Here is a 20,655-nt window from a genome sequence, read left to right on the forward strand (position 1 = left end):
TGTCATTGAACCTAGGGACTACAATCTTTTTGCCTTTCAGGGCCATGGTTTCTTTGCAGCAGTCATGAGCTGGAAGCACTAAGAGCACTGTGTGCGAGGTTGCACTTTAAATATGATGCCCAGTGTGATGAAGCAGCAAGATGATGGTATGGCAGGCGAATGAGAGTCTGCCGGCCATGGAATCGGCGTGCTTGCCGGGAATACATAATTAATGTGGCGGGTTTGGGACGATATGGCGTAAAAAGCTGCTATTGTGGCTGGCGGGTAAAACATCACCCACCCACTACTGCACTTAAAGCAAATCTGGGACGATTCCACACTAAGTCTGACTAACAGCATATGCCATTATATGTCCTACTCCAGTAAAATCTGGACCACTAATCCAAATTGTACAATCCTCGTATCTAATTTTGTACTTCACCCCACCCCCAATATTTGAGCTGTTTGACTTGAAGAAAATTTTTTTGATTCATCTTAGCTCAATTAAATTAGCTCAATATCTTCACGCTTCAAGCAAAACTACATTAAGCTTTGCTTGCAACTTCAATTCCTAATATTCAGAATCAGCTTTGTCATTCACTTCAACATCTTTAAATACAAATTTTATGTAATTTCTTCCTTTGTGGTTCACTAGCACATGAAATGAGATGTTTGCCAACTTCTCTATCAAAAGTAGGTAATAAGCTGCTATGACTATTACATTAATTCTTAAATTAGCTTGTTGATATCCTGGACCAGGATCACAAATACTTCAAATAAGTAAGGACAGCTGGAACAACATCTTTGTTATTTCACCACTAATTAAGCAACTGTTCCAACTTAGTATCCAAACTTTTAATGTGGATATTTTTGGTGATGCCAATAAAGATTTCACAATCTAGATGGGAGCTCCTGAATAGGTTGAATGTTCAGCAAAGATGTGTGAGTTGTTCTCTTGAACAGGGCTAACTGAATAGCCATTTGAGACATTTAGAGTTGTATTTTCATTCGAGGGTCGTGAACATATGAAATACGAGCAGAAGTAGGCCATTCAGCTATCCAAGCCTGCTCCGCCATTCAATAAGATCATGGCTGATTTGTTTGTGTTTCAAATTCCACATTCCCATCTACCCCTGATAAGCTTAGATTCCCTTGCCTATGAAGAATGTATCTACCTTCGTCTTAAAAATATTCAGTGACCCCGCCTCCACCACCTTCTGAGGCAGAGAGATCCAAAGTGCCCCATGGTTCTGGACTCACCCACAAGAGCAAACATCCTTTCCACGTCCACCTTGTCAATACCATTCAGGATCTTATATCAAGTCACCCCTCATTCTTCTAAAGCCCAGTCTGTCTAACCTTTCCACATAAGACAACCCGCTCATTCCAGGTGTCAATCTAGTAAACTTCCTCTGAGCCACCTCCAATGCATTTACATCCTTCCTTAAATAAGGAGACCAAAACTGCACACAATATTTGAGATGTTGTCTTACCAATAGCCTGTATAACTGAAGCATAACATCCTTACTTATATGTTCAATTCCTCGCGTAATAAAGGATAGCATTCCATTAACCTTCTCAATTATTTGCCATACCTGCATATTAACTTTTTGCAACTCATGCACTCGAACACCTAGATCCCTCCGCAGCTCAGAATTCTGCAGCCATTCTTCATTTGAGTAATACTTTGCTTTTATATTCTTCCTGCCAAAGTGACCAACTTCACATTTTCCTACATTACTCCATTACCATATTTTTGCCCTCTCACTCAACCTATCTGAAACCTCCTTATGGCCTCTTCACAACATACTTATCTGCCTAGCTTTGCGTCATCTGCAAATTTAGCTATCATACCTTCACATCCCTCACCTAAGTCATTGATATAAATTGTAAAAAGTTAAGGCCCCAACACATACCCCTGCAGAACTCCACTCGTCATATCCTGCCAATAAGAAAAAGACCCATTTATGCATACTCTCCGTTTTCTGCCAGCCAGCCAATCTTCCATCCATGCTAATAGGTTACCCCCTACACCATGAGCATTTCTTTTCCACAATAACTTTTAATGTAGCACCTTATCAAATGCCTTCTGGAAATCCAAGTACAGTATGTCGACAGGCTCCCCTTTATCCACAGTGCATGTTACTCCTTCAAAGAACTCCAATAAATTGGTCAAACATGAATTCCCTTTCACAAAACTATGCTGACTCTTCCCGATTGTCTTGAGTTTCTCTAAATGCCCAGCTATAACCTCCTTAATGATCAATTCTACCACCTTCCCCAAGACAAATGTCGAGATAACTGGCCTTTAGTTTCCCGTTTTCTGCCTCCCTCCCTTCTTGATTAGAGGGGTTACATGTGTTACTTTCCAGTCTGTTGAAACCTTTCCAGAATCTAGGGAATTTTGGAACATTAACACCAACACATCTACTACCTCATTAGCTACCTCTTTTAAGAGCCGAGGATGAAGTCCATCAGGACCCAGATACTTGCCAGCCCCCAGCTCCATCAGTTTGCTCAGTACTGCTTCCCTAGTGATTGTAATTTCCCCTTTCCCTTCCACCTCCTGATTTACAGCTATTACTGGAATGTTTTTTGTGTCCTCTGTAGTGAAGACAGAAGCAAAATTGTTCATTCAATCCATTATTTCCTTATTATCTACTATTAACTCCCCATTCTCACTCTCTAGAGGACAACACTCCGTTTAGTTACTCTTTTCCTTTTTAAATACCTGTAGAAACTCTTGCTATCCGATTTTACATTTATAGCTAGCTTCCTCTCATACTCTAGTTTATTTCTTCTGATTAACCTTTTAGTCATTCTCTGCCGTACTTTATATTCTGATCAATCATCTGACCTGCCATTCATCTTTGCGCAGTTATATGTTTTATCCTTAGGTTTGATAATTTCCTTAATTTCTTTAGTTAACCACAGATGGTGGTCTTCCCTCCTGAGTATTCAGGAATATCCCCTTAAATGTCTGCCACTGCTTCTCTATTGATCTATTCCCTAGCCTAGTATCCCAGTTCACTTCAGCTAGCTCAGCTTTCATGCCCACATAGTTGTCCTAATTTAAGTTTAAAATACTTGTTTTAAGGTCCGCTCTTCTCCCTTTCAAACTCGATGCAAAATTCAATCATACTGTGGTCGCTGCTACCTCGGGGTGCCTTCACTCTGAGGTCATTAATTAATCTGGTGACATTATGCAATACCAAACCTAATATAACCTGCTCTCTGGTTGGTTCCAGAATTTGCTGCCCTAGGAATCTCTCACAAATCACTCACCTTCAGGAAGAGCAGTCGGAGAGGCAGACTTGCGGGAGATACACAGAACAGGGAGAGAATAAATACAGCCCAGGGAGCGCAGCCTACAACACTCACCTTTGGGAAGAGCAGTCAGTGAGGCGGACCTGCGAGAGATACACGGAGTGGGGAAAGAACAGATACATCCTGGGGAGTGTGGCTTAAATTACTCACCTTAGGGAAGAGCAGTCGGAGAGGTGGACCTGTCAGCTGCTCTGAGCTGACCCTCGCTGAGTTTGAAAGACGGGTGAAAAAAAAATTATGACGTCAGAATAAAGAAGCAATTTGATTGGTTGGAAAAGAAGCCAGCTGTTTGGTGAGTATCTAGTAAGTGGTGAATATCTAGTAAGTGTTTAAAGTTTATTCTATTCATAAGGTTTAGAATGAAATGGGAACGGTACTTTTGGTAAGGTTTATTAAGTAGGGCCAAATAAAATAATTTTCTACGTGGCTTATCCCCTTAAGAGCAAGAGTTCAGGGAGATAAAACAGTGAGAGTTCGGGTGATAAAACAGTGAGAGATTTCAGGGGATAAAGCCGTGAGATTTCAGGAGTTAAAACAAGGATAGTTCAGGAGATAAAACAACAAGAGTTCAGGAGATTAAACCGGGATAGTTCAGGAGATAAAACCGGGATAGTTCGGGAGATAAAAGAGCAAAAGTTCGGGAGAAAAAAGGGCAAGAGTTCGGGAGAAAAAAGGGCAAGAGTTCGGGAGAAAAAAGGGCAAGAGTTCGGGAGAAAAAAGGGCAAGAGTTCGGGAGAAAAAAGGGCAAGAGTTCGGGAGAAAAAAGGGCAAGAGTTCGGGAGAAAAAAGGGCAGGAGTTCGGGAGAAAAAAGGGCAGGAGTTCGGGAGAAAAAAGGGCAGGAGTTCGGGAGATAAAAGGGCAGGAGTTCGGGAGATAAAAGGGCAGGAGTTCGGGAGATAAAAGGGCAGGAGTTCGGGAGATAAAAGGGCAGGAGTTCGGGAGATAAAAGCGCAGGAGTTCGGGAGATAAAAGCGCAGGAGTTCGGGAGATAAAAGCGCAGGAGTTCGGGAGATAAAAGCGCAGGAGTTCGGGAGATAAAAGGGCAGGAGTTCGGGAGATAAAAGCGCAGGAGTTCGGGAGATAAAAGCGCAGGAGTTCGGGAGATAAAAGCGCAGGAGTTCGGGAGATAAAAGGGCAGGAGTTCGGGAGAAAAAAGGGCAGGAGTTCGGGAGAAAAAAGGGCAGGAGTTCGGGAGATAAAAGGGCAGGAGTTCGGGAGATAAAAGGGCAGGAGTTCGGGAGATAAAAGGGCAGGAGTTCGGGAGATAAAAGGGCAGGAGTTCGGGAGATAAAAGGGCAGGAGTTCGGGAGATAAAAGGGCAGGAGTTCGGGAGATAAAAGGGCAGGAGTTCGGGAGATAAAAGGGCAGGAGTTCGGGAGATAAAACGGCAGGAGTTCGGGAGATAAAACGGCAGGAGTTCGGGAGATAAAAGGGCAGGAGTTCGGGAGATAAAAGGGCAGGAGTTCGGGAGATAAAACGGCAGGAGTTCGGGAGATAAAACGGCAGGAGTTCGGGAGATAAAACGGCAGGAGTTCGGGAGATAAAACGGCAGGAGTTCGGGAGATAAAACGGCAGGAGTTCGGGAGATAAAACGGCAGGAGTTCGGGAGATAAAACGGCAGGAGTTCGGGAGATAAAACGGCAGGAGTTCGGGAGATAAAACGGCAGGAGTTCGGGAGATAAAACGGCAGGAGTTCGGGAGATAAAAGGGCAGGAGTTCGGGAGATAAAAGGGCAGGAGTTCGGGAGATAAAAGGGCAGGAGTTCGGGAGATAAAAGGGCATGAGTTCGGGAGATAAAAGGGCAGGAGTTCGGGAGATAAAAGGGCAGGAGTTCGGGAGATAAAAGGGCAGGAGTTCGGGAGATAAAAGGGCAGGAGTTCGGGAGATAAAAGGGCAGGAGTTCGGGAGATAAAAGGGCAGGAGTTCGGGAGATAAAAGGGCAGGAGTTCGGGAGATAAAAGGGCAGGAGTTCGGGAGATAAAAGGGCAGGAGTTCGGGAGATAAAAGGGCAGGAGTTCGGGAGATAAAAGGGCAGGAGTTCGGGAGATAAAAGGGCAGGAGTTCGGGAGCTAAAACGGCAGGAGTTCGGGAGATAAAACGGCAGGAGTTCGGGAGATAAAACGGCAGGAGTTCGGGAGATAAAACGGCAGGAGTTCGGGAGATAAAACGGCAGGAGTTCGGGAGATAAAACAGTGCAAGTAGAGAGACATTTGGCAGATTGAAAACAATGCGATTACAGAAATGTAAATTTCAAAACAAGCACAGGGAAAGTAAGAATTTATAAGCACAGGAGAGGGGGCTGATTCGTGAGTAAGGGCAAAAAATTTCTACTTTCTACTAATCTCCAGTTTATGGTTAATAGTGCAAGAGTAAGGTTAAAGTAAGTTAATGTACCTAAAAGTTAAGTAAAAAAGTGATGTAAAAATCAAGGTTAAGGCATGGCACGACAGCTCAGCCAAGCGGAATGTCCATCCTGTGGCATGTGGAGAGTTGTGGACACTTCTTGTGACCCAGACGAGCCCATGTGCAGGAAGTGTCAACGGCTGCATAAGCTTGAACTCCGCAACTCAGAGCTTGAGCAGCAGCTGGAGTCACTGAGGTGCATCCATAAGGCAGACAGCTACTTGGATATCATGTTCAGAGAGGTGGTCACACAGTAAGTTAGGGGCAAGCAGGCAAATAGAGAATGGGTGAGCGCCAGGTAGTCCAAGAGAAACAGGCAGGTACAGCAGTACCCAGAGGTCCTGCTCACTAACCGGTTTTCCATTTTGGATATTGGTGAGGGCAATTGATCCTTGGAGGAGTGCAGCAAGAGCCATGCCCGTGGCATCACGGGTGGTCCAGCTGTACAGGAGGGGAGGAAGAAGAGCAGAAGGGCAGTACTAATAGGGGATTCTTCAGTTACGGTAGCAGACAGGCGTTTATGCAGCCGTCAATGTGGCTCCAGGATGGTTTGTTGCCCTCCTGGATGTTAGGGTCAAGGATGTCACAGAATTGCTGCGGGATATTCTTGTGTGGGACAGCGGACCTGTACAAGCCAGATGGGTTGCATTCGAATAGAGCTGAGGCTGAGTTTCTTGTGAGGCATTTTGCTAGCGCTATTGGAGAGGGTTTAAACGAACTCAGCAGGAGTGTGGGAACCAGGCGAGAATATTAGAATGTAATACCAGGGTGTACGGAATGCTGGGAGAAGCAGATAGCACTAAAATAGAGAATAGTAATTTAATAGATGAAAGTCGGGGTAAGGGAGAAAGTAATGAAGTCTATATCAGAGTTACACTGCATGTATGTGAATGCACAGAGTATAGTTAATAAAATTGGGGACTTAAAGGCACAGATTGCCTTGTGGGATTATGATGTTGTGGTGATAACAGAGGCCTGGCTTTAGGAAGGGCAGATCTGGGTGTTAAATATTCCTGATTACAGGGTATTCAGAAAAGATAGGAAAGGGGAAAAAGGAGGGGTGGCGTTTTTGGTTAACGACAGTATTACAGTACTGGAGAAAGAGGATATGTCGGAGGATTCAAGGATAGAATCAATTTGGCTAGAGCTAAGGAATAAGAAGGGTGCAATTACATTGCTCGGTATAATATATAGACCACCAGCTAGTGGGTACAATATAGGGGAACAAATCTGCAAGGAAGTTACAGAGAGGCATGAACATCATAGAATAATTATAATGGGGACTTTACTTACCCATATATAGACTGGGATAGTGGTAGTGTAAGGAACAGTGGGCGACAAGTATTCCTAGATTGCATTCAGGAAGATTTCCTTCAGCAGTATGTGTTCAGTCCAACAAGAAAGGAGGCACTGCTAGATCTGGTTCTTGGGAATGAGGTTGGCCAAGGAGATCAAGTGACAGTGGGAGAACACTTAGGGGACAACGATCATTGAATCATAAGGTTTAGGATGATGCTGGAAAATAACATCGGTCAATACAGAGTAAGAATAATCAACTGGAAGAGAGCGGACATCAATGGGGCAAGAGCAGAGCTGGGCCATATAAACTGGAACCAGAGGTTGGCAGGAAAAACAGTAGCTGAACAATGGACGACCTTCAAAGAGGAGATGATTTGGTCACAGTCACGGTATGTTCCCTCAAAAGAAAAGGGTAGAACAAACAAATCCAGAGCTCACTGGATGACAAAGGAGGTAGAAATTAAGTTAAAGAAGAAAAAGTGTGCTTACGATAGGTGTCAGGTAGCAAATACAATTGAGGACCAAGTTGAATACAGAAGGTTCAGAAGGGATGTGAAAAAGCAAATACAAGAAGCAAAGAGGGATTATGAAAAAAGACTGGCAGCTAACATAAAAGGAAATCCCAAAGTATTCTGTAAACACATCAATAGTAAAACGGTGTAGTAGAGCCATTTAGGGACCAAAAAAGGGATTTACACATAGAGACAAGAGGCATGGCTGAGGTGTTAAATGAATGTTTAGCAAATGCCTTTACTTATGAGGCACATGCTGCCCAGGCCATGGTAACAGAGGAAACTTAGTCATTGGAAGGGTTTAAAATTGATAAGGAAGAGATATTTGATGAGCTGTCGGTACTTAAAGTTGATAAGGCCTGGATGCGATGCATCGAAGAATATGGAAAAAAGTGAAAGTGGAAATTGAGGATTATTGCACTGGCAATAATCTTTCAATGTTCCCTGGATTCAGGGGACGTGCCGGAGGACTGGAGAATTGCAAACATTACGCCCTCGTTCAAAAGGTTGTGAAGATTTGCCCTGCAATCACAGACCAGTCAGTTTAACTTTGGTGATGGAGAAACTTCACAAACAATTATTTGGGATAGAATTAAAAGTCACATGGAAAAATGTAGATTGATTCGGAAGAGTCAGCATGGATTTGTTAAAGGAAAATCATGTCTAACTAACTTGCTGGAGTTTCTTGAAGAGGTAACAGAGATGGTTGATGAGGGGAAGGCTATTGATATGGTGTATATGGACTTCGAAAAAGCGTTCGATACAGTGCTACACAACAGTCTTGTGAGGAAAGTAATAGGTCATGGAATAAAAGGGACAGTAGCAACGTGGATACAAAATTAGCTAAGGGATAGGAAAGAGAGTAATGGTTAATGGATATTTTTCGGACTGGAAGAAGGTTTGTAGTGGTGTTCCCCAGGGGTCGGTATTGGAATCCTCGCTTTTCATGATATATATATATATAAATGATCTAGATCTTGGTGCGCAGGGGACAATTTCAAAGTTTACGGATGACACAAAACTTGGGAGAATTGTAAACTGTGCGGAGGACAGTATAGAACTTCAAAAGGACATTGGCACACTGGTGGAGTGAGCAAATAGGTGGCAGATGAAGTTCAATGCTGAGAAGTGTGAGGTAATACACTTTGGTACAAAGAATATGGAGAAACAGTATAAAATGAAAGATACTGTATAAGGGTGTGCAGGAGCAGAGAGACCTGGGTGTATATGTACATAAGTCATTAAAAGTGGCAGGAGAGAGAGAGAGAGCTGCTTCTAAAGCATACAGTATTCTTGGCTTCATTAATAGAGGCATAGAGTGCAAGAGCAGGGAGGTTATGATGAACTTATATAAGACACTGGTTAGACCCCAGCTGGATCGAGAACCAGGGGACACAGTTTTAAAGTGTTTTGCAAAAGAAGCAAAGGTGAGGAGAGAAAATACATTTTCACACAGCGAGTAGTTAAGAGTTTGGAATGCACTGCCTGGAATTGTGGTGGAAACAGGTTCAATTGAGGCATTCAAGAGGGCATTGGATGATTATTTAAATAGAAACGATGTGCAGGGTTATGGGGAAGAAGCAGAAGATTGGCACATTTTGAGTTTAAGAAGGCTATTCAAGGATTAGCTATCTTTGATGTGGTAGCTGAATTTGTTTTTTTATAATATCGATCACCAGAGGGGATTATAAATCTTTGAACGGGTTCCATGAATGGGAGTTATTTTCAGTATCAATTGTGTAAGAGCTTGAGTTCTATTAGATCGTTAGAAGTTTAATTTCTTTCATCTACACATGGATCCTGAGCTCTGCCCACAGTGGATACTGAGTGAGTGGCTATGGAGGTGGCATGGTGGTATCAGGTGGCATGGAGGGCAGGTGGAGGGGTGAGGGGCTGTGAGGAGTGAGGATTAGAAAGCCTAATAGCTTCTATGACAACCGAGACTAAGGCCAGGGAACTGAGGCAGCCCTTCTAAACCATCCCACCTCAGCACTCGTCGACTCCCATGGCCACGTATAACCGGCTTCCAGAGTTGACTCCATCCTGTCCCCGCCTCCCCGGAGTGAAAATTGGGTGAAATGAGGCCCTTTAAAATGAGGCAGGTATGCCCAGTCAGGAAATTCTCCGACTCAAGCTACCTGCTTTGGTAGTGAAAATCTGGCCTCTCGTTTATCTTGATGACTAATATGTTGCATATTTCCAGCATTTTCAATTGCTGTTTCAAATTTGCAGATTTTCAAAAAACATATATTTGCACTAAATACCCATTGTAACTGTACTAGATCCAATGTTGCCTCTAAACTGCATGGGTGCACAGCCACACAACAATCAAGCGTGTGAGTATTGCTGAAAAAAGACATTTTATCAAAGCTTTTCATCTTGCACTCATCAGGACATTTGCAAGAATACTAGTGTCAGGGGAAGCAACAGCTTTATTATGTATGACAGTGCTGATAGGTTGGCAAGTGCACTCTGATTGGTAGAGGCATTGCCATGGAGAATGTGCCAGTTAATGATGACTGACAGTTAACTGCAAAGCAGTTTTTTTTAAAATCAGGTTACTCAAAAGGTAGTGGTTAAGACTCTCATGAAGACTGCTTATTTTTGGAAAAGCAAGGTCTCAGCTGTGCAGACATGATGGGTCAAGTGGCCTCCTTCTATACTGAAACAATTCTTATTCTGTAGTAATAAAACTGCACCAGGCTACCACTTTTAAATTAAGCAAGAAATAATTTTAAATGCAAGGGGAAAAAAATTAAAATGTGGCTCGATTGCTCTGGCTCATGGAAAATTATGTTTGTAATTATGCAATCATGAATAAGTGGAAAGCTGGTCTGCAACTTCAGTTCAGTAAACTAGTGCAAATCATCCCCAGGTTGCAGATTGTGCCCATAGCGCAAACACTATCCCATGAAGTACTGCTGAGTTTGTTTGGGAACTTCTGTACCAACAGAATTAACAGAAGTCCTAGTCTGACAACCTAGGGATCACAAATTGGGGATGGGAAACACAGTTGGAGTTAGTAATTAAAAAAAGTTGAACTTATCATTTAATAGGTACAGCCATGCACAAAGGAAGTCAAGCACAGTACTTACCCATTAGTAAACCTAATAGTTTCTGAACTCGGGAGTTAACACCAGCTATTCGGTACAGGCCCTGCTCATTTATACCTGTTTCAAAGTAGAGAAAAAAAACTGTTGCTAATATATCAAGCTGAATTTCTAACTTTACTGTTGTTGAAATCTACAATTATCATCAATCTACAATTACCAGATACAACTTAAATGAGATTTAAAAAAGCATATGTTTTAGGCATTTTAAATTGATTAATTGTTCATATTTTCATGTCTGTTTGTTGAGGTAGCTTTGTATATGCATGCCTACATATTATTGACTAAACAAAAATAAAAAGGGAGAAATTGGAGTGCAAGAGAAAACTAGCAAGATACATAAAAACACATAGTAAAAGCTTCTACAAGTATATAAAAAAAGAGTAGAAAAAGTGAGCATTGGTCCCTGAGAAGGTGATGCTGGGGAATTAATACTGGGAAACAAGGGAATGGCAGAGACTTTGAACAATTATTTTGTATCTGTCTTTTCAGCAGAAGACACAAAAAGCATCCCAAGAATAGTTGAAAAACAAAGGGCAACAGGGAGAGGGTAACTTAAAACAATCAAGAGAGGAAAAAATACAAGGAAGGCTAAGGGGATTAAAGGTTGACTAGTCCTCTAAATCTGATGGCCTACAAAGTGGCTGCAGAGATAGTAAATGCTTTGGTTGTAATCTTCCAAAATTCCCTAGAATCTGGAAAGGCCCCAGCAGATTGGAAAGCCACAAATATAACACCATTATTCAATAAACGAGGAAGGTATAAAGCAGAAAACTATAGGCCAATTAGTCTAACATCTCTCATTCGGAAAATTCTAGACTCCATTATTAAAGAAGGCAGTCGCAGGACATTTCAAACATCATAATATAATCAGGTAGAGTGAACATGCTTTTGTGAAAGGGAAATTGTATTTGAAAAATTTATTAGAGTTCTTTGAAGATATAACAAGCAGGGTGGATAAGGGGGAACCAGCAGATATAGCGTTTTTGGACTTCCAAAAGGTATTCGATAAGATGCCATGTAAAGAAGATAAGAGCTCATGGTATTGGGGGTAATATATTAGCACGAATAGAGGACTAACTACCAGGAAACAGGATAATTGGATTGCGTTCAGGCTGGCAAACTGTGACTAGTGGAATGCCGCAGGGAACTGCGGTGGGGCACCAACTATTTATAGTTTATACTCATGATTTGGATGAAGGGACCAACTGTACTGTAGCCAAATTTTCTGATACCACTAAGGTAGGTAGGAAAGCAATTTGTGAGGAGGATAGAAAGGCTCAAATTTTTGTGGAGTCATGGAGACTCCGTGGGCTTTCCAAGATGATGGGCAGGGCCTAGATCCAGACGTCTCGCCCCAATTTCCAACAAATTCCATTTTCGTCTGGCAGTTGAAAGGGAGACGTGACTCACATGAGCAAAATCCAACTCAACAGGGCCATTTGAATTCAGTGTCAAGTTCAGATAGACCCCATTTTAGCTGTAGCAAGGGCTTTAACTTGCAGTGTGGGAGTTACGAATTCTTAGAGTTGATGTAAATGGTCTTGAAGGACGAAGGTCTGCAGAATGTCAAGTTATTTAAATCCCCAGCCCTTTAAAAAAGGACAAAAAACAGGCAGTCTGCGTCAGTGAGAGGTTAAAAGAAATCTGGTCAAGCAGTTGTCATAGCTGTTAGATGACCTTACCCAGGGTTATTATTAGGTAATGTCAACAAACAGCTATTGTAACTGTTAGACCAGATTTTTTTTTAAACACAATAACCATTATTTCATTATTGATGCATGGCTGTTTACAACAATCTGTAATTGTCCAGCAGGGAGTCCTAAGTTCAGTCTGATGGACAGTTCAGAGAAGTTATTAAAGGATTAGCTGTCTTCGACACAAGTTATGAATACAACTCTGTTTTTATACTGGGTTAACTACTCAAGGGGATTTAAATGGGCTTTCATGAATGGGACTGTATTTTAATATAGGGAAGGTCGTAATAGATATTTAGATCTTTATTGTATTTAATCTCAACATGGTTCATGAAGTCTGCCCATGATGCATATTGGGTCCGTTGGCATGGAAGTTGTAAGGGCAAAGGGTGGGTTGGCATCAGTTGGCACTGTAGCCTATAACAGGCCATGGGGGTGGGTGGGGAGCTTGAATTGGAATAGAGGGTATGAGGGGCCATTGGGGTGGTTGGCATGGTCGAGACATGGAAATTGGCTGTAGGGGTTAGGGTTAGAGGGCCTAAAATATGAGCAAATAACTGGAACTTGACAGCTCTTGTGGCAACTTCCAATCTGCATCCAGGGATGACAAGCCTGACTCCATCCCACAGCTGCCCTTCCCGGAACAAAGATTCCGCCATTCGATAGAGTTTCTCCCGAGGCAGGTGCAACAAGCTGGGAGATTTCCAACTGGCACTACCCACCCCGGGAGTGAAAATCCCGGTCAAAGAGTCTGCAAGTTGATATAGATAATTTAAGTGACAGGGCAAAAAATTTGGCAGATGCGGGTATATGTGGGAAAATGTGAGGTTGTCCACATTGGCACGAAGAAAAGAAAAGCAGTACAGAGAGATCTGGGTGTTCTTGTACATGAATGATAAAAAGTATGCAGGGACAGCAAGTAATTAGGAAGGTAAATGGAAAATGTTGGCCTTCATTGCATGAGGAATGGAGTTTAAAAGCAGAGAGATTATGCCATAACAGTACAAGTCATAGAGATACCACACATGGGGCAGAATTTTACAGCCCTGTTTCGGTGGGGATGGGGCCGTAAAATGTGGCGGGCCATTATAAATGCCATTGACGACAGCAGGAACGTAAAATCCCGCTATCGTAAAATTCTGCCCATGGAGTACTGTGTAAAGTTTTGGTCTCCTTAATTAAGTAAGGATATACTTGCACTGGAAGCAGTTCAGAGAATGCTGCTACCTAGGGTGAAAGGGTTTCCTTATGAGGAAAGGTTGTGTAGGTGAGGACTGTACTCACTGGTGTTTAGAATAATGACAGGTGATGTTATTGAAACATAAAAGATTCTGAGGGTAGATGCTCAAGGGATGTTTCCTCATCGGGAAATTTAGAACTTGGGGATAAAAATAAGGTGTGAAGGGAGATGGAGAGGAATTTGTTTGGTAGTGCAGAACTTGAGTATTGCTGAAAAAAAGTTGGCATTTCTGTTGAAGCTTGTCATCTTGCACTCACCAGGACAATTCACAAGAATACAAAATGTAAGGAGAACAACAATTTATACCATATGGGAAGAGAGTGCTGATTGGTAGAGGCATTGCCATGGATAATGCACCAGTTGATGGTGACTGACAGTTAACTACAAAGCAATGTTTGAAATTTAAACCAGGCAGCTTTGTTACTCACAACAAGTGCTTGTGGTGGAAGAATGAATCTGAAGCTGTTTTTTTACTTCAAGCTGGTTTATTCTGAAGACAGCTCCTCAGTGCCACAAAACTGCTAGTAGCTTCCACAGTGTTCTAGTTGTATCTATTTATACTGTTTAGATGGGAGAACCAATGCTCATCACCTGTTTTAACTAGCAATTATCTTTAAGAAGGTAATTGCTTTGTAATGTGATTACTGTTACATTGACAGCTTGGCTCTGATTGGTCAAGACATTGTCCTGGGCAATGAACCAGCGAATGGGTGTCACTTATTTTGCTTAGTTGAAACAGATGCAATGTGTGTACACATTATGTCTGCAAAGAACAGGGCCCAGTGTATTAATATATGTAGCCTCCAGAACATGCAAATGCGCCACACTGCAAGTCCGACTGACAGTCTTAAATTGGTAAACATAAAAATACCTGGAAAAACTCAGCAGATCTGGCAGCATCTGCGGAGAGGAACACAGTTAACGTCTCAAGTCCATATGACTCTTCAACAGAACTAAATAAAAATAAAAAAGAGGTGAAATATTAAACCTCTATATATTTCACCTCTTTTCTATTTTACTTAGTTCTGTTGAAGAGTCATACAGACTCGAAAAGTTAACTGTGTTCCTCTCCGCAGATGCTGCAAGACGTGCTGAGTTTTTCCAGGTATTTTTATTTTTGTTTTGGATTTCCAGCATCTGCAGTTTTTTTGCTTTTATCTTAGTCTTGGAAATTGGTTATCAGCGTAATCCTTAGCGCACTGAGAATTATTTAGCAAATGTTGTCCAATCATGGAATCACTGTGTTTTGAGTTTTGCAAGCATGGACTGGTTGGGTACAGTCTGTACCTTGCCCGCTGAGAACTACGGAAGGGACATGCTGTTTGATATGACACACCAGTCTTTGGGGCATACGGCCAACATACATATCTAGCATCACACTGGCACTGAAATTCATATACCACATTACTCATTTATGTGATAGGTAGAACATCTTTTTGGCTTGATGGCAGAATCCTGTTTGTGGTGAATACCACTTGTGTTGCTACTGCATAGTAACAGCATGAAACAGGAGGCTACACCTGTTGCTCAAACTTTTGAGATACCTTGGCCTTCCGGGGTAATCTGAGGTAGACGCGGCACTTTCAAGGGCCGAAATTTACAGTCTTAGGCCCATTCATGAGTTTGCATGATATACAACGCAAAATGATCTGATCAGGATAGTCATTATCCTGCAGCACGCCTTTGATGCACCCTATTTCAGCAGCAAGCATGGTAAGCAAATGGCTCAGGCCCTATTTACGAGGTTACCGATAAGGCCAATCTTGTAGCTCATTAAACTGTAAGAATCCCAGCATGTATATGGACCAGTGAAGGTAGGCTTGCGGTAGACCATGGTAGAGAATCCCCTGTCAGATTTCTCAACTAGCCCATCAAGGAAAGGGAGTTCACTTGACTGGAGTTCCATTTCAAAGGTGAATTTGAGCACAGGACGAAGCCCATTAAGTCAGCTTCTTACTTGCCAGAGTCTGCATGCTAACCAATCAGCACTCTCTTCTCATACAGTATAACTGTTGGTCCCTTTACGTTTGATATTCTTAGGAATTGTCCTGAAGGCTTCGACAAAAATGTCTCTTTTTTCCCTTGCAGTACTCAAATTAAAACTATCTCAGAACACAAAATCATACTAAAATTATCATACTAAAATTATCCTTCTGCAGGGATTATAAAGCCTTTAGTGTGCTTTTTGAAAATTACCAAAAATGAGGCACCACAAAAAATCCTATAGCCAAGTTTAACCATGTTATAAAGTGTATAATTTTTTTTAAAAAAACGTTACAGACCTTAATTTAAACACTATAAAGTTCAGTTGTTAAGATAAAATGAAGATAAAAGATTTTGAAAATTTGTTTTGTAATTTGATCAGTTGACATACAAGCTACGTTGACTTTCTTGAGCTAAAGTTGCAACGGAGTCATAATAATTACAGAAGTTTTACTTATCAATTTCAGTCATTTAAAAGGTGGTGCATACATATGATAGCCGAACTTTATGTAGAGGAACTATGTGCTAACGATGATTTTTAATGTAGGTTAACATGAATAAAAAAAATTGTGCTACCTCTTTCTTCAACTGCACGAATGCATTTCTTTACTAAATCAAATCCAACTTTGTCCAGTTGAGCAGCTGAAAATCAGAAACAAATCCATTAGTTTAAATGGGAGAGTTCAAACTTCAAAAACTAAATTTTTAAATACAACTAACAAAGGGTAGATGAAAAGACCAAGAAGTATCTGATACACTTGGGAAGATTTGGCAACATACCCCCGAAAATCTATTTAAGCATGTTGTGTGACAAGTCAATGAACACCCCCAGACCTCCATCTACTTCCTTCTGTTCCCTCCGGGACACCCTGGTCCACTCCTCCATCACCCCCTACACCTCAACCCCCTCCCACGGCACCTTCCCATGCAACCGCAGAAGGTGCAACACCTGCCCCTTTACTTCCCCTCTCCCCACTGTCCAAGGGCCCAAACACTCCTTTCAAGTGAAGCAGCATTTCACTTATACTTCCCTCAATTTAATCTCCTGCACTCGTTGCTCCCTATGCTGTTTCCTCTACATTGGAGAGACCAAAGGCAGACTGAGTGACCGCTTTGCAGAACACCTTCGGTCTGTCCGCAAGCATTACCCAGACCTCCCTGTCGCTTGCCATTTCAACACTACACCCTGCTCTCATACCCACATGTCCATCCTTGGCCTGCTGCATTGTTCCAGTGAAGCTCAACGCAAACTGGAGGAACAGCACCTCATCTTCCGACTAGGTACTTTACAGCCTTCCGGACTGAATATTGAGTTCAACAATTTTAGATCATGAACTCTCTCTCCCATCCCCACCCCCTCTCCGACATTCCCCCCCCCAACTTTTGTTCCAATAATTTATATAGATTTTTCTTTTCCCACCTACTTCCATTATTTTTAAATGTATTTCCATCCATTGTTTTATCTCTATCTTTTAGCCTTTTTTGATTCCTTCACCACACCCCACCCCCACTAGGGCTATTTGTACCTTGCTTGTTCTGCTTTCTATCCTTAATTAGCACATTCCTTAGATAATATCACCACCTTCAACACCTCCTTGTCCTTTTGTCTGTGACATCTTTTGGTTATCTTCACCTATCACTAGCCCTCTATCCAGCTCTACTTGTCCCACCCCACCCCCCCCCCCACCCAAACCAGCTTATATTTCACCTCTCTTCTATTTTTACTTAGCTCTGTTGAAGGGTCATTCGGACTCGAAACATTAACTGCTCCTCTCCGCAGATGCTGCCAGACCTGCTGAGTTTTTCCAGGTATTTTTGTTTTGGATTTCCAGCAACCACAGTTTTTTTGTTTTTATTTTGCCTCCATCTACTCTTATTAAGTTTTATTCATCCATGGAGAACACATGCCTTCTGTTTTTACTTCCAATAATTAAAAAGTTGCATTCATTGTTATTGAATTTCATCGTCACTTGTCAACTCAACTGAAAATCCTGTAACACAAGCTTTTGTAAGAACTAGTCTGTTTCATCTGAATTCAGTTTGCTTCTCCTCCCCAAGCTTTGGGTCAGCTACAAATTTAACTTCTTGCTTCCCCAGTTTGACCAAGCTCTTCTTAAGACTGCTCTTTCTTTGCTTCAGTCAGCTGCCTATTTCCTCCTTTACCTGTGTGGAGGAAACAATGAGCCAGACTTCCAACATCACTGTAATTGAGAGAAAACAGCCATAGAAATAGGAACTGGAAATATCCATTCTAATATGCTAAATTTTTCTATTCCTTCAAATACTTCAGCCAAATTATGAAACTTATTTCAGCTACACAAAAAGTCAATAAGAAGGCACCATGAAATTCCAAGGCTCTAAACATGAACCCAATGGGCTAAGTGTTACAATATTTAAGTTGCAATAATATCACAGGCTGAGAACAAAACATGCAAATTGAGAGATCACTCAAAAACAGCAATTTGACTTTTAGGAGTCAACTCTCAATATTTGCTCACAGAATCTCCATTTAGGTTGTATCAGGACCACTTGACCTCCGGTGTCATTATAGCCTTGGTCCAAACATGGACAAAAGACCCGATTTCCAATGGTGAGGTGAGAGGCTGCCCTTGACATCAAGGCAGCATTTGACAGAATGAGCTCTAGCAAAATTGAAGTTAATGGGAAATGGGGAAAGCTCTCCAAACGCTGGAGTCACACCTAACACAAAGGAAGGTGGTTCTTGGAAATCTTTTTTTTAAATTCATTCACGGGATGTGGGCTTCGCTGGCTGGGCCAGCATTTATTGCCCATCCCTAGTTGCTCTTGGAACATGGAAATCATATTTAACCAATTGATTAGAGTTCTTTGAAGGAGTAAGATGCACTGTGGATAAAGGGGAGCCTGTAGACGTACTATACTTGGATTTCCAGAAGGCATTTGATAAGATGCCACATCAAAGGTTATTGTGGAAAATAAAAGCTCATGGTGTAGGGAGTGACATATTAGCATGGATAGAGAATTGGCTGGCTGGCAGAAAACAGGGTATGCATAAATGGATCTTTGTCTGATGAGCAGGAAGTGACCAATGGAGTCCTGCAGGGGTCTATACTGGGGCCTCAACTTTTTACAATTTATATCAGACTTAGATGAGGGGAGCAAAGGCATGGTAGCTAAATTTGCAGAGGACACAAAAATAGGTAGGAAAGTATGTTGTGAAGAAGACATAAGGAGTTTGCAGACGGAAATAGATAATTTGAATGAGTGGGCAAAAATCTGGCAGATGGAGTATAATGTGGGAAAACAAAGTTGTTCACTTTGGCAGTAAGAATAAAAAAGGCAGAGTATTACTTAAATGGAGAATGACTGCAGAATTCCAAGATGTAGAGGGATATAGGTGTTTTTGTGCATGAGTCACAAAAAGTTATTATACAGGTACAGCATATAGTTAAGAAGGCAAATGGAACGTTATCCTTTATTACTAGAGGAATTGAACATAAAAGTAAGTACATTATGCTTCAGTTATACAGGGCATTGGTGAGGCCACATCTCGAATGCTGTGTGCAGTTTTGGTCTTCTTATTTAAGGAAGGCCTAAATGCATTGAAGGTGGTTCAGAGCAGATTTACTAGATTGATACCTGGATTGAATGGATTGTCTTATGAGGGTAGGGTGGACAAGCTGGGCTTGTTTCCACTAGAATTTAGAAGAGTGAGGGGTGACTTGATTGACGTATATAAGATCCTGAATGGTCTTGACAAGGTGGATGTGGAAAGGATGTTTCCTCTTGTGGGTGAATCCAGAACTAGGGGGCACTGTTTTAAAATTAAGGGTCGCCCTTATAGAACAGAGATGAGGAGAATGTTTTTCTCTCAGAGGGTTGTGTGACTTTGAAACTCTCTGCCTTACAAGGCAGTGGAAGTAGGGTCACTGAATATTTAAAGGCAGAGGTGAATAGATTCTTGTTGAGCAAGGGAATTAAAGGTTATTGAGGGTAGATGGGAATGTAGAACTCGAAACACAAACACATCAGCATGATCTTATTGAATGGCAGAGTAGGCTTGGAGGGCCAAATGGCCTACTTCTTCTCCTATTTCGTATGTTTGTGGCTGTTGGAGGCCAATCATCCTAGCCTAGGACATCACTAAACAGGAGTTCCTCAGGATAATGTCCTAGGCCCAAACATCTTCAGCTACTTCATCAACGACCCTCCCTCCCTTTTTCAGTCTGAAGTTTGATGATTGTAGTGTTCAGTTCCTTTCACAGCTACTCAGATAATGAAGCAGCTCATGCCTGCATGCAGCAAGACCCAGGCTACATTCAGTTGTTGGCTGACAGGTGAAAGGAACATATACATGACACGTAGCCAGGCAATGACCACCTTCAACAACAGAAAATCTAACCGCCTCCCCATTCAATCACATCAGTATTGATTAGAAACTTAACTGGACCAGCTATTTAAATAATGTGGCTGCAACAGCAGTTCAGAGGCTGGATATTCTTAATTGAGTAAACTTACCTCCTGACTCCCCAAAACCTTTCCACCAACAACGAGGCACAAGTCAGTAGCGTGATGTAATGCCCTCCACTTTCCTGGGTGAGTGCTACAACAACACTGAAGAATACTATCCAGGACAAAGCAGCCCAGTTGACTGGCACCCCATCCAACACCTTAAATCTTCACTTCCTCCACCACCAGTGCACAGTGGCTGCTGTGTGTACAATCTACAAGATACACTGCAGGAACTTGCCAAGGCTCCTTGGACAGCATCTTCCAAATCAAATTATTAACAATAAATACTTACTGCCTTCACTTATTGGATTGTCCTTATTCAAGTTGTACACCTGAAAAGTAATAAAACATTATTTTAAAAATCCACATGAAAACTATCTTAGAACTAGAAATTTGTGGTAACCTGGAGCCAGCACAAATGTGTGAAGTTCGTGTTGTTCAATGAGACCATGCATACATAATAATGTAGGAGGTACCTTGCCTAGATGCTGACTTACTCACCAACAAATCTGTTTTCATGGGCGGAATTTTTCTGGCCCCATCTGGTGGAGGCGGAAAATTTGGCGAGCCATACAAAAGTCCATTGACTTCAGCAGGACCGGAAAATTCCACC

General features: G+C 41.9%; 1 protein-coding gene across 5 annotated transcripts in view; it reads right to left on the reverse strand.

The window, feature by feature from the left end:
* LOC121281050 (rho GTPase-activating protein 26-like) overlaps positions 1 to 20,655 on the reverse strand; it is a 256,436-nt gene that overhangs the window by 88,832 nt on the left and 146,949 nt on the right. For all 5 annotated transcript variants that reach the window (XM_041193653.1, XM_041193651.1, XM_041193652.1 and 2 more), the window contains exons 12-14: positions 20,335 to 20,374; positions 16,128 to 16,193; positions 10,617 to 10,691 (exon numbers count right to left, since the gene is read on the reverse strand). In XM_041193653.1, coding sequence (XP_041049587.1) covers positions 10,617 to 10,691; positions 16,128 to 16,193; positions 20,335 to 20,374 — 181 coding nt within the window. The remainder of the gene's footprint in view (positions 1 to 10,616; positions 10,692 to 16,127; positions 16,194 to 20,334; positions 20,375 to 20,655) is intronic.

Source organism: Carcharodon carcharias, chromosome 8, assembly GCF_017639515.1.
Source record: "Carcharodon carcharias isolate sCarCar2 chromosome 8, sCarCar2.pri, whole genome shotgun sequence".
Taxonomy (NCBI): Eukaryota; Metazoa; Chordata; class Chondrichthyes; order Lamniformes; family Lamnidae; genus Carcharodon; species Carcharodon carcharias.